General features: G+C 43.5%; 1 protein-coding gene across 1 annotated transcript in view; it reads right to left on the bottom strand.

Annotated features, from left to right (window-relative positions):
* LOC117507056 (cyclic nucleotide-gated cation channel beta-3-like) overlaps positions 1-13,737 on the bottom strand; it is a 105,021-nt gene that overhangs the window by 82,228 nt on the left and 9,056 nt on the right. Inside the window, exons 3-5 of the mRNA XM_034166809.1 lie at positions 11,922-12,079; positions 11,547-11,840; positions 4,605-4,813 (exon numbers count right to left, since the gene is read on the bottom strand). Of these exons, the coding sequence (XP_034022700.1) occupies positions 4,605-4,813; positions 11,547-11,840; positions 11,922-12,079 (661 nt within the window). The remainder of the gene's footprint in view (positions 1-4,604; positions 4,814-11,546; positions 11,841-11,921; positions 12,080-13,737) is intronic.

The following is a 13,737-nucleotide window of genomic DNA, read 5'->3' as shown; positions in this document are numbered from 1 at the left end:
CAGTGATGTTTTGGGGCTGTCGCTGGGCAACATGGACTTTCAACTCTCTCAACAAATTGTCAATGGGGTTGAGGTCTGGAGACTGGCTAGGCCACTCCAAGACCTTGAAATGCTTTTTATGGAGCCACTCCTTCGTTGCCCAAGCGGTGTGTTTGAGATCATTGTCATGCTGGAAGACCCAGCCACGTTGCATCTTCAATGCTCTCACTGATGGAAGGAGGTTTTGGCTTAAAATCTCACGATACATGGCCCTGTTCATTCTTTCCTTAACACAGATCAGTCGTCCTGTCCCCTTTGCAGAAAAACAGCCCCAAAGCATGATGTTTCCACCCCCATGCTTCACAATAGATATGGTGTTCTTGGAATGCAATTCAGCTTTCTTCTTCCTCCAAACACAACAAGTTGAGTTTTTACCAAAAAGTTCTATTTTGGGTTCATCTGACCACATGATATTCTCCCAGTCCTCTTCTGGATCATCCATATGCTCTCTGGCAAACTTCAGACGGGCCTGGACATGTACTGGCGTAAGTAGGCGGACACACCTGGCACTGCAGGATTTGAGTCCCTCTGTGTGTAGTGTGTAGCCTTTGTTACTTTGGTCCCAGCTCTCTGCAGGATTTTTGTTCATGGTTCTCATGATCATTTTGATCCCACGGGATGAGATCTTGCGTGGAGCCCCAGATTGAAGGAGATTATCAATGGTCTTGTATGTCTTCCATTTTCTTACAATTACTCCCACAGTTGATTTATTCACACCAACCTTCTTGACTCTTGTAGATTCACTCTTCCCAGCCTGGTGCACATCTACAATTGTCTTCCTGGTGTCCTTTGACAGCTCTTTGGTCTTAGCCATGGTTGAGTTTGGAGTCTGACTGTTTGAGGCTGTGGACAGGTGTCTTTTATACAGATAACAAGTTCAAACAGGTGCCATTAATACAGGTAATGAGTGGAGGACAGAAGAACTTCTTAAAGAAGAAGTTACACATCTGTGAGAGCCAGAAATCTTGCTTGTTTGTGGGTGACCAAATACTTATTTTCCACCATAATTTACAAATAAATTCTTTAAAAATCCTACAATTTGATTTCCTGGATTTTTTTTTCTCATTTTGTCTCTCATAGTTGAAGTATACTTATGATGAAAATTACCGACCTCTCTCATCTTTCTAAGTAGGGGAACTTGCACAATCAGGGGCTGACGAAATACTTTTTTACCCCACTGTATATGACAGTGGGGACCCCCACTTTACTGTTATCTTTGGGACCAGTTAATTACATGACTGCTGCAACATCAGGATGGGAACCTGGAACCTCAGAGGCTTATGTAAAAATAAGTTGTTATTGTTTTTGTTTGTTCCGCGTCCTGTGCTTTAGCATTTAGCCTACAGACTGACGTATGCCAGATATTTTGTGAAAATACTGTGTAAGATGATATATTAGTTCTTTTATGTCTGAAGACAATGTTTCCGAGTTATTTTGCTTTGGTGGAGCAATGTAAGCAGGCAAACAACCAGGACAGGTGATGTCCAGAAGCATGGTTTCTAAGCACTGCTTTAAATTATTGGTTAAATCAACACAAAAGATAACATGGACATATCAAAGCAGAATTCATTATTTGCTGAAAAACAAGCCCCACGCGCTGGTTTCCAAGCTAGCGTCATACTAGCTATCAAAGCCATCTGTCTTGGTGAGCCATTTTAATCACTTTACTAGTTTCGTCGTTAACTGGACAACTTAACCTGAATGAATGTATTTTACTCTATGGACTTTCATCCTACAAATGACTACAGTTGTATTTAAAGGTTTGGACACCCCTGATGATTTTCATAATTTTCCTTTATAAATCACTGGTTGTTTGGATCAGCAATTTCAGTTAAATATATCATATAGCAGACAAACACAGTGATATTTGAGAAGTGAAATGAAGTTTACAGGATTTACAGAAAGTGTGCAGTAATTCTTTAAACAAAATTAGGCAGGTACATAAATTTGGGCACCCCAACAGAAAAAAAATACATCAATATTTAGTAGATCCTCCTTTTGCATAAATAACAGCTTCAAAACACTTCCTATAGCGTCCAGTGAGAGTCTGGATTCTGGTTGATGGTATTTTGGACCATTCTACAAAACATCTCAGATTTGTTGGTTTCTGAGCATGGACAGCCCGCTTAAAAATCACACCACAGATTTGCAATAATATTCAGGTCTGGGGACTGAGATGGCCATTCCAGAATGTTGTACTTGTTCCTCTGCATTAATGCCTTAGTAGAGTTTGAGCAGTGTTTAAGGTCATTGTCTTGTTGAAAGATCCAGCCCCGGCGCAACTTCAGCTTTGTCACTGATTCGTGAACATTGTTCTCAAGAATCTGCTGATATTGACTGGAATCCATGTGACCCTCAACTTTAACAAGATTCACAGTACCTGCACTGGCCACACAGCCACACAGCATGATGGAGCCACCTCCAAATTTTACTGTAGGTAGCCAGTGTTTTTCTTGGAATGTTGTGATCTTTTTCAGCCATGCATACTGCCCCTTGTTATGTCCAAATAACTCAATTTTAGTTTCATCAGTCCACAGCACCTTATTCCAAAATGAAGCTGGCTTGTCCAAATATGCATTAGCATACCTCAGGTGACTCTGTTTGTGGCATGTACGCAGAAAAGGCTTCCTCTGCATTACTATCTCATCCAGCATTTCCTTGTCCAAAGTGCGCTGTATAGTTGGACGATGCACAGAGACACTATCTGCAGCAAGATCATGTTGTAGGTCAGTGGTGTCCAAAGTATTCCAGAAAGGGCCGAGAGGGTGCAGATTTTCTTTGCAGCCACTGACTCCAGCAGGTGATTTCACTGATGAACTCATCTGACCTGCTCAAAGTGATGCTAACCAGTGAAATCACCTGCTGGAGTCAGTGGCTGCAAAGAAAACCTGCACCATCTCAGCCCTTTCTGGAATAGTTTGGACACCACTGTTGTAGGTCTTTGGAGCAGGTCTGTGGGTTGACTATGACTGTTCTCACCATCCTTCGCTTCAGCTTATGTGAGATTTTTCTTGGCCTTCCACTTCGAGCCTTAACTAGTACTGTGCCTGTGGTCTTCCATTTCCTCACTATGTTCCTCACAGTGGAAACTGACAGCTGAAATCTCTGAGATAGCTTTTTGTATCCTTCCCCTAAACCATGATGTTGAACCATCTTTATTTTGAGGTTATTTGAGAGTTGTTTAGAGGCTCCCATGTTGCCACTCATTAGAAGAGATCCAAAGAGGGGAAACACTTGCAAATGGCCACCTTAAATACCCTTTCTCATGATTGGATTCACCTGTGAAAGGAGGTCAAGGGTCAATGAGCTTACCAAACCAATTTTGTGTTCCAGTAATTAGTGCTAAATGTATTCAAGTCAATGAAAAGTCATTTCACTTCTCAAATATTGGTGTGTTCTTCTGCTATACAATATGTTTAACTGAAATTTCTGATCAACACAACCAATGATTTTTAAAGGAAAATCTTGAAAATGATCAGGGGTGCCCAAACCTTTGTATACAACTGTATATCAAAGTATAATGGGAAAAGTATACACTTTAACAGATTAGGAATTGCTAAATATGTTATACAACATGCTAGCTGTTGTGATACCTGCTTCCATTTTGAACACTATTTATTTTCCATTCCCTCAAAGATCAACCATATCAAGCTTTTAACAATCAATGTAAATGTGTCAAAGTTCACAATGTCAAAAGCTATCTGCATGGATATTTGATTAGCTTGTGGCCAAGTCACACAAATTACAGAGAATTTCTTAAAATAAATATAAATTCTAAAAATAAATTTAAGTTCACTTCTATGTTTCACTTCCAAGATTCTTCCATGTCCCACCTCTTTGGTGTATCATAAATTTGATTCATTTTGTTAAAAATTGTCCCATTACATTTCATAGAATTCTGGTCCTGACTGGGTTCAGCGAATTGATACTCCCATTTCACCAAAGACTGAGACCAATGTCTTCACTGATTAACAGTTAAATACGTTAAACTCTACATCTGGATAATGCCCCGAATCAAATAACTTACTAAGTCTGGGAGCATATACTGGTGTCACACATTGCTGCATCCATGACACCATGGAATGGCAACCATCTAGGCAGACAACTGAGCCGATTCCACCTTTCAAAATTCACCATCTGTCTGCTGCAGCCAGGTGAAGTGTGGGCTTCTTCTTGGCCTTCTCCAGCTGCTCGGGTCCTCAACAATGAGGCACCTACATGCTGGATTATGCACAGAGAAACACGCCACATGGCCAGACTGTTGTAGATGAGACTCCCTCACAATGCAAGTGATACTCATTATCTCAATCTCACTAATCAACCAGTCATTTGATACAAAGTCATTCCAGCAGTAACCAAAGATCATCCGAAGAGACATCCAGTTATTGTCACGTGCTGCTGTACGTCCTACCCCTGCCAGATGTTCAGCCAAATCAATTTTAAAACTAATATGGCCACAGGCTATATTAGTTACCATTACATTGCTTGTACTGTCTATTCGAGTGGGGTGAGGGTCACATACACTGTCTGTGGTGCTTGATGCCTCAAGATGATTTGTGACTTACAATAATGTCCCCTTTTTTGACAAACTGAAGTCGGGGTTGCCACACTGTGATGTCAATGGCAGTTACCACATCCGCAAGAATGTCAAAAAATATCCAGTATGGGTTGAGAGTTGGGTTATGGTAAGGGAAGGCCAACCGAGCAGTGCAAAACCAAACATTGTAGTTGTATGACAATGCTACGACAGCCATCCAGGCAATATACCGAGGATCTGGAGAGAAGGATGGACAGGAAGAGTAATAATTAACAGAAGAACTTACCAGGGCAAGAATGTGCCAGTACGGTGCATCCAGAAAGTATTCACAGCACTGGATCAGTCAGTGGATGAAATTCATTTTTTTCCCTCAAAATTCTACACACAATACCCATAATGACAATGCAAAAAAAGTTTTTCAGATAGATGTTTGCAAATTTATTAAAAATAAACAAACAAACAAACAAAGAAATCACATGTACTAAGGGGAGGTGATGGTCTAGTAGTTAAGCATTGGGCTTGAGACCAGAGGATCCTTGGTTCAAATCTCAGCCTGACCGGAAAATCACTAAGGGCCCTTGGGCAAGGTTCTTAATCCCCTAGTTGCTCCCGGTGTGTAGTGAGCACCTTGTATGGCAGCACCCTCACATTGGGGTGATTGTGAGGCATTATTGTAAAGCGATTTGAGCGTCTGATGCAGATGGAAAAGCGCCATGTAAATGCAGTCCATTTATGCACATAAGTATTCACAGCCTTTGCCATGAAGCTCAAAACTGAGCTCAGGTGCATCCTGTTTCCATTGATTATCCTTGAGATGTTTCTACAGCTTAAAGGACATGTTGAACAGAAATCATAACAATGTAGATTTAAGCTGTTAGTGACCATCCAATGATACACCAGGTTTATTTTGTGCACCTCCATGACCGGTCTCAAAGTATAAGACATTTGCAACAAACAGCTACAGAGACTGCCAAAAACAGAGTACTTGTGAGTATTCATTTTTTCGAGTGTTTCTGACAGCATTTACGTAGCTTTGAGGAAAAGTCCCAGTGAGCACTTGAATGTAGCAGCTAACACTAAGAACAGAGCCGCAGATTAATTGTAAACCTTACATAAGTGTGATGTTGTGTTATGATGACTAATTTTTAAGTGATAACTGTCAATTTTGATGCAGTCACGGTAAAAGCAGCAGCCGCTCTCCACTGTGAGAAGACTTGGCACAGGTGCATGTCCATCATAAATGCAACTTGTTAAAAACAGTCTGCTAAAGGTTCAGGTTTGTGCATGCTTATAAGTATTGTTATTGATATAACTGTGAAAAATCTAAAATGCATCTATGTGATCAGGCAGCCTGAAAAACAGTGGAGAGTTCCGCGAGCATGTTCACGGTGGAAGCTATAATGGGGTGAAAATAGCATGCTGCTCTGGTAGAAAGCAGACTCTGCAAACATTGAGATCCAAAATTGGACAGAGTCTGTCAAAATAAAATAAAAATAACAAAGCCTACCTGCTCCACTGACAAGAACAAAATATAAAAAGAAAAAAAAAACTGAACATGGCATTCACCTACTTGCTGAATGATTTCCAAGATTAAATATGTAAATTCCACACCATCAAGGAAGCCATCATGCATGGACAATAATGTCCAGGTCTACTCCATCTTCCTGTGGACAGATACCCGCCAGAGTTCCGCTGTGATTAAGCCCACCACTGCATACACGGGCTGACCATGGTTGGTAGCATGAGATCTTTTTCCACTGTAGTCCTGATTTAGAATTAGAACAAGGATAATCCCAGCTGCTGCAGACAGGTGTGTCCAGCACACTCCCCATGAGCCACGGCTACTAGACTCTCTTGGCTACTTCCAAAAGTGGCTCTCTGTCTGATCATCTCCACTATTTTGGGTACCACAGCAGCTCTGCCGTCAGCTCCTCACAAAATTCTCTCACATTTCTGGCACATTAGACAGAAGGTCTATCATCTCCTGAAAATAACATATTCTGACTTTTTCGAGTACAAGAAATACATCTACGTGTTCAGGTAGCCAGTAAATACAGTGGTAAAATAGCATCCTGCGACACAGACAACAGAGTAGAGAAGCTTGAATCTTCGACTGGACTGTGTTGCTTGACGTGAGGACGTTTCGCTTCAAATCAGTGGCTAAACAATAGCTCTAATTAGCACCTATTGTGCTCTAGTTAGCACTCTCATAATGATGGGATGGAAGCCTCCCCGGATGGCTCCCTTGACGACTCTCCTGATGACGTGAATGACTCATTACCATGAACAAAAGACTGAAACTGCTTTGACCTGAGTACCCCATTGTAAACAGGGGACAAAGCGTGTCTGAGACCCGCCCCCCGGTTAAGGCTGGGTTTCAACTGTTTTACAAAGAATGCTTCCTTGACACCTCTCTCAAACCATTTCTTCTCTCTGGCTAAGATTTTAACTTCCTTGTCCTCAAACGTGTGGTTAGTGTCTTTCAGGTGGAGATGAACTGCAGACTGAGGTCCACTGGCGACCTCTCTGCGGTGCTGGTATAGCCTCTTGTTTAAAGGTTGCTTAGTCTCACCTATGTAGAGTTCATTACAGTTTTCCTGACATCTGATATAATACACTACATTGCTCTGTTTGTAACTAGGGATCCTGTCCTTAGGGTGAACTAATTTCTGTCTCAAGGTGTTAACTGGTTTAAAGTAAACTGGGATTTTGTGCTGTCTGAAGATCCTCTGTAGTTTTTCCCCTACTCCTGCTAAATAAGGGAGAGACACTCCTCTTCTTCTTGTCTCCGTCTCCTGTCTATCTGGTCTCTTTGTTTTCTGGGACTTCTGCACTTTGTCCAGGGACCATCGTGGGTACCCACATACTGTGAGGGCTTTCCGTACAAGTTGTTCTTTAGCCCTTCCCCCTGCAGTTGTGGGCACCTGTAGGGCTCTGTGTTGAAGAGTCCTGATCACCCCGAGCTTGTGTTCAAGGGGGTGGTTTGAGCCAAAGAGCAGATATTGGTCAGTGTGAGTGGGTTTTCTGTAAACCTCTGTCTGGAGCTGCCTGTTCTCTCCAATCGTAACATCACAGTCCAAGAAGGCTAAATGGTTGTTTCTGGCATCCTCACGTGTGAACTTGATATTGGAATCCACCGAATCGATGTGTTCTGTAAAGTCCTCAACCTCCTGTTGCTTGATTTTAACCCATGTGTCATCGACATATCTGAACCAGTGACTGGTGTGTTTGGTCCTTTCGGGTAGAGACACATCCTCCAGCAGTCTCTGCCTCACAGCTGAGATGGCCTCAGCGGTGGGGATGCAGGTGAACAACGAAGTCACATCAAATGACACCATAGTTTCATCTGCCTCCAGCTGCAGGTCCTTGATCTTGTTCACAAAATCTTGTGTGTTCTCCACATGGTGGTCTGAGTTACCCACTAGAGGAGCCAAAATCCACTTGAGGTGCTTGGCCAAATTGTATGTGATGGAATCTGTGCTACTTACAATAGGCCTGAGTGGCACGTCCTGTTTGTGGATTTTGGGCAGTCCAGAGATGCATGGAGTGGTGTCCCCCGGGTACAGTCTGTAGTATGTCTGCCTGTCGATGAGTCCCTCTTTCTCCAGGTTTTGGAGGTAGCTAATGATTTTCTTCTTATAGCCACTCGTGGGGTCTCTCTTCAGACGTTCGTATGTACTGGAGTCACTGAGCAAGTTGTCGATCTTGGCCTCATAGTCCGATGTGTTCAGGACCACCGTGCATCTGCCTTTATCTGCTGGCAGGATAAGGATGCTTTGGTCCTTCTGCAGTGCTGCCAAAGCTTTCTGTTCTTCTCCTGTGATGTTGGACGGAGGAGGCTTAGCACTGTTAAGCACTGCTGTGACTCTTAGTCGGAGGTCCCCAGCTTCTGACTCTGACAACTGTTATGTTTAATGGCTGACTCTACTGCAGTGATGTAATCTACTCTCGGTATATGTTTAGGGGTCACTGAGAAATTTAGTCCTTTGGTGAGCACATCCTTTTCTGTCTGTGTAAGAACCCTGTCGGACAGATTCTTTACCCAATTTTCCCTGTTGTCACTAATTTGTCTGGGTGTATCTTTAAAACTACTCCCCCTGAAAGTACGCCTTTTCTGCACTAAAAGGTTGTGAAACTTCCTGATTTGCCCTTCCTTACTTTTTAAATGCTCAGCCATTTGAATTTTAACTATGAACTTTGTGATCTTATTATGGGCCTCTTCCCCCACTAAGGTTTCTAACCTTTTGTAAAGACTATCAAGATTATTTTGGAGGTCTAATATTTTAAAATGAAGCCTTCTAATTCTAAGACCCAAAATCCTCCTAAGGTAACTGTGCTGGATCTTTTCTGCTGTGTGGCCTGCTTCTAGTGCCTTTTGCTTCATGCATTACATGGAGCGAGTGGAGAAGACAGCCTTGACGTCGTTCACGGGCATCTCTCCCAGTCACTAGTTCAGATATGTCGATGACACGTGGGTTAAAATCAAGCAACAGGAGGTCGAGGACTTTACAGAACACATCAATTCGGTGGATTCCAATATCAAGTTCACACGTGAGGATGCCAGAAACAACCATTTAGCCTTCTTGGACCGTGATGTTACGATTGGAGAGAACAGGCAGCTCCAGACAGAGGTTTACAGAAAACCCACTCACACTGACCAATATCTGCTCTTCGGCTCAAACCACCCCCTTGAACACAAGCTCGGGGTGATCAGGACTCTTCAACACAGAGCCCTACAGGTGCCCACAACTGCAGAGGGAAGGGCTAAAGAGCAACAACTTGTACGGAAAGCCCTCACAGTATGTGGGTACCCACGTTGGTCCCTGGACAAAGTGCAGAAGTCCCAGAAAACAAAGAGACCAGATAGACAGGAGACGGAGACAAGAAGAAGAGGAGTGTCTCTCCCTTATTTAGCAGGAGTAGGGGAAAAACTACAGAGGATCTTCAGACAGCACAAAATCCCAGTTTACTTTAAACCAGTCAACACTGTTGTGAAAGTGTAGGAACACGGACCCACAACAGGGGGCGCAAATGAATGGACAATGGAGGAAGTCAAATAACAACACTTTACTGTTGTGAATGAGCACAACAAACACGGCAGGTCACAATAGTATGCAATGAAGTCAATGTACAGAACGTGTCATGTGGGCAGGCTTGAAGATAAGAGACGTCTGTCCAAAGCAGAACCGGAACCACACGATTTCCTCCGCCACCGAACCCCGGGAATACTGGAGCCGCCAAGTCCCGAACTCCCAGGTGGTCACTGCCTCCGCTTGTCGGATCTGGTACTGCTGGCGAGGAACAAAAACAGTTAGATGTAGGTGGGTTTACACCCAGCAACACGTATGGTGGGAAAATCCACCTCCACCTCTCATCAAAAAGCTGGTAAATGCAGGAGTATGGTTACTTATCAACAGGTAGGAGAAAAGTCCAACTCGGTCTCCAGCTGCAAACACTCACTCTGCTGTCAAAAACACAAAGCAACAATATTCTGCTGTCAGAAAGATAATTCAATCGGCTGAGCTCGTTACCTCCTAAGAATAGCGATATCTCGGCAAAGAGGTGGAGATGTCGTCCTGCTGATATACAGATGAAGATCAGATGATTGGTGACAGCTGTCATAGGTGATGAGTGACAGCTGTCACCCCGGCGGCTCCTGTGAGGCGGCAGCGCCCTCTTGTGCCTGGAGCCCGCACTCCAGGCAGGGTGCCCTCTGGTGGTGGTGGGCCAGCAGTACCTCCTCTTCAGCGGCCCACACAACAAACACCTTGAGACAGAAATTAGTTCACCCTAAGGACAGGATCCCTAGTTACAAACAGAGCAATGTAGTGTATTATATCAGATGTTAGGAAAACTGTAATGAACACTACATAGGTGAGACTAAGCAACCTTTAAACAAGAGGCTATACCAGCACTGCCGAGAGGTCGCCAGTGGACCTCAGTCTGCAGTTCATCTCCACCTGAAAGACACTAACCACACGTTTGAGGACAAAGAAGTTAAAATCTTAGCCAGAGAGAAGAAATGATTTGAGAGAGGTGTCAAGGAAGCATTCTTTGTAAAACAGTTGAAACCCAGCTTTAACTGGGGGGGCGGGTCTCAGACACGCTTTGTCCCCTGTTTACAATGGGGTACTCAGGTCAAAGCAGTTTCAGTCTTTTGTTCATGGTAATGAGTCATTCACGTTATCAGGAGAGTCGTCAAGGGAGCCATCAGGGGAGGCTTCCATCCCATCATTAGGAGAGTGCTAACTAGAGCACTATAGGTGCTAATTAGAGCTACTGTTTAGCCACTAGCCTATAGCAGTTGGCCTCTCGGTAGGAGGGGTCTGGTTAGGTTAAAAACTCCAGCTTTTGTTGGCTTCTGGTTTATTCTTCTCTACAAGAGTCAAGACAGAAGTCAGACTACCAGAGCAAGAATTTTAGCTGAGGAAGCTTCTGTGATTTGAAGCGAAACGTCCTCACGTCAAGCAACCCAGTCCAGTCGAAGATTCAAGCTTCTCTACTATGGAAACCACCTGGACAACTGAGAGCCTACACAGAAACAGACAGCAGAGTAAGCACACATTCGGATCCAAAATCTGACAGCATAGGTGTCAAAATGGTTCCAGAAAGGGCCTAGAACAGAGGTCTTAGAAAGGGCCAAGAGGGAGCCACTTTCAGCAGATGGAATCAGTTAATCAGTGAAATCACCTGGTGGAGTGGGTGGTTGCAAAGAAAACCTGCACCCTCTTTGCCCGTTCTGGAATCAGTTTGAGACCTCTATTGTCATTATGGGGTGTTGTGAGTAGAATTTCTACGTGAAAAAAATTAATTTACTCCATTTTGGAATAAGGCTGTAACATAATAAAATGTGGAAAAAGTGAACTGCTGTGAATACTTTCCGGATGCACTGTAGGCTATTTTTTTGTTTTTGCCATATATTAGAAGAAGTCCTTTGAGCTGTCATGTATCTTGGGTGGATGTTGCCCACCTGTGAAAGGATCTACAGTGTTTCCCAGGAGCATGTCCATCTTGTTCTCGATAGGACGGAGGAGGACATCAAAGCAGCTGAAGTTTGGGAGGAGCTTTGCAGCCTTCTTGGCCTCCTCTGACAGCCTCTCCTCCTCTGCTTTCTTCTCTGCTTCCAGCCTTTTTTCCTCATCCTTCTTCTTCTTCTCCTCTGCCTTTTTGGCTGCCTCCTCTGCCTTCTTTTTCTCTGCTTCCTCTTTTGATATTCGCTCTTCTTCCTTCTGTCTGATGTAATCCTCCTTCTTCAGAAGTGGTGCTGATGGACAGGGAAGTAGACAGTGAGAAGAAGCCATTTTTTCTTGGTTTTGCATTTGCACGACAGTGTGTGCACACTTACTGACAGGTGGACTGATTTCTGGAGAAGTTGCGTACGGGTCGATGACTCTCTCTTTGAATATCTCTCTCCGATTTCTTAAACTAGCGATCACATTTCTGAGGGTGTCGTCTGTGTAACGGGAATAGACAACCGGAGGAGTAGGAGGAGGGGCTTCTTTACTGAAGATCAGAATAAACAAGAGTTATGCACTGAGTGCTACACCTGCACCTTCAAGCAAATTAATTGTTATTCAATGATACCATAACATGTGGTTATATGTGTATTGATCTTTTTTGCATGAAATATGCATAAATACAAGCATCATTTGATATGGTGGCAGGTCTCTTCGTATTTTATTTTATTTTCTTGGGTAATTATAAGGCAGCCTTCAGCTATCTGGCATCTGGACATATGTAAGACCTTTAACCTTGCTATGTGACTTTGACATTTTATCAAGTCAGTTCAAATTTGAATCACTATATCCTTGGGTAACAACAAACCATTCGACCATTTTTAACCCATGCTGGTGCAAGTCTGTTTGAGTTCAATGGTAATGAACTTGACTTTGACTTGTCAAGGCCACCCAAGGATAAAATGAAACTATATGGCTTGATATTTGGGTTACTAGTAATCACAGGTGTATCTTTAACAAATTCCAAGAAATACAGCAGCGATTCCCAAAGTGGGAGGTGCTGGGGTCGGGAGGTATTATGAGGGTGTGTGGAAAGGCAAATGAATTTGATTTGTTGCCTTCAAATCATTTGTTGCTGTAGGATTTTTATGTATGTTTTGGCTGCATTGCTTTTTATGATACACTAAGCAACCAGGATAGCTAAAATATCTACACTCAACAAAAATATAAACGCAACACTTTTGGTTTTGCTCCCATTTTGTATGAGATGAACTCAAAGATCTAAAACCTTTTCCACATACACAATATCACCATTTCCCTCAAATATTGTTCACAAACCAGTCTAAATCTGTGATAGTGAGCACTTCTCCTTTGCTGAGATAATCCATCCCACCTCACAGGTGTGCCATACCAAGATGCTGATTAGACACCATGATTAGTGCACAGGTGTGCCTTAGACTGCCCACAATAAAAGCCACTCTGAAAGGTGCAGTTTTATCACACAGCACAATGCCACAGATGTCGCAAGATTTGAGGGAGCGTGCAATTGGCATGCTGACAGCAGGAATGTCAACCAGAGCTGTTGCTCGTGTATTGAATGTCCATTTCTCTACCATAAGCCGTCTCCAAAGGCGTTTCAGAGAATTTGGCAGTACATCCAACCAGCCTCACAACCGCAGACCACGTGTAACCACACCAGCCCAGGACCTCCACATCCAGCATGTTCACCTCCAAGATCATCTGAGACCAGCCACTCGGACAGCTGCTGAAACAATCAGTTTGCATAACCAAAGAATTTCTGCACAAACTGTCAGAAACCGTCTCAGGGAAGCTCATCTGCATGCTTGTCATCCTCATCGGGGTCTCAACCTGACTCCAGTTCGTCGTCGTAACCGACTTGAGTGGGCAAATGCTCACATTTGCTGGCATTTGGCACGTTGGAGAGGTGTTCTTTTCACGGATGAATCCCGGTTCACACTGTTCAGGGCAGATGGAAGACAGCGTGTGTGGCGTCGTGTGGATGAGCGGTTTTCTGATGTCAGTGTTGTGGATCGAGTGGCCCATGGTGGCGGTGGGGTTATGGTATGGGCAGGCGTCTGTTATGGACGAAGAACACAGGTGCATTTTATTGTTGGCATTTTGAATGCACAGAGATACCGTGACGAGATCCTGAGGCCCATTGTTGTGCCATACATCCAAGAACAA

The sequence above is a fragment of the Thalassophryne amazonica genome, chromosome 1, assembly GCF_902500255.1.
Source record: "Thalassophryne amazonica chromosome 1, fThaAma1.1, whole genome shotgun sequence".
Taxonomy (NCBI): Eukaryota; Metazoa; Chordata; class Actinopteri; order Batrachoidiformes; family Batrachoididae; genus Thalassophryne; species Thalassophryne amazonica.
The sequence above is the reverse complement of the archived record's forward strand: the minus strand, read 5'-3'. Positions and strand labels throughout refer to the sequence as shown.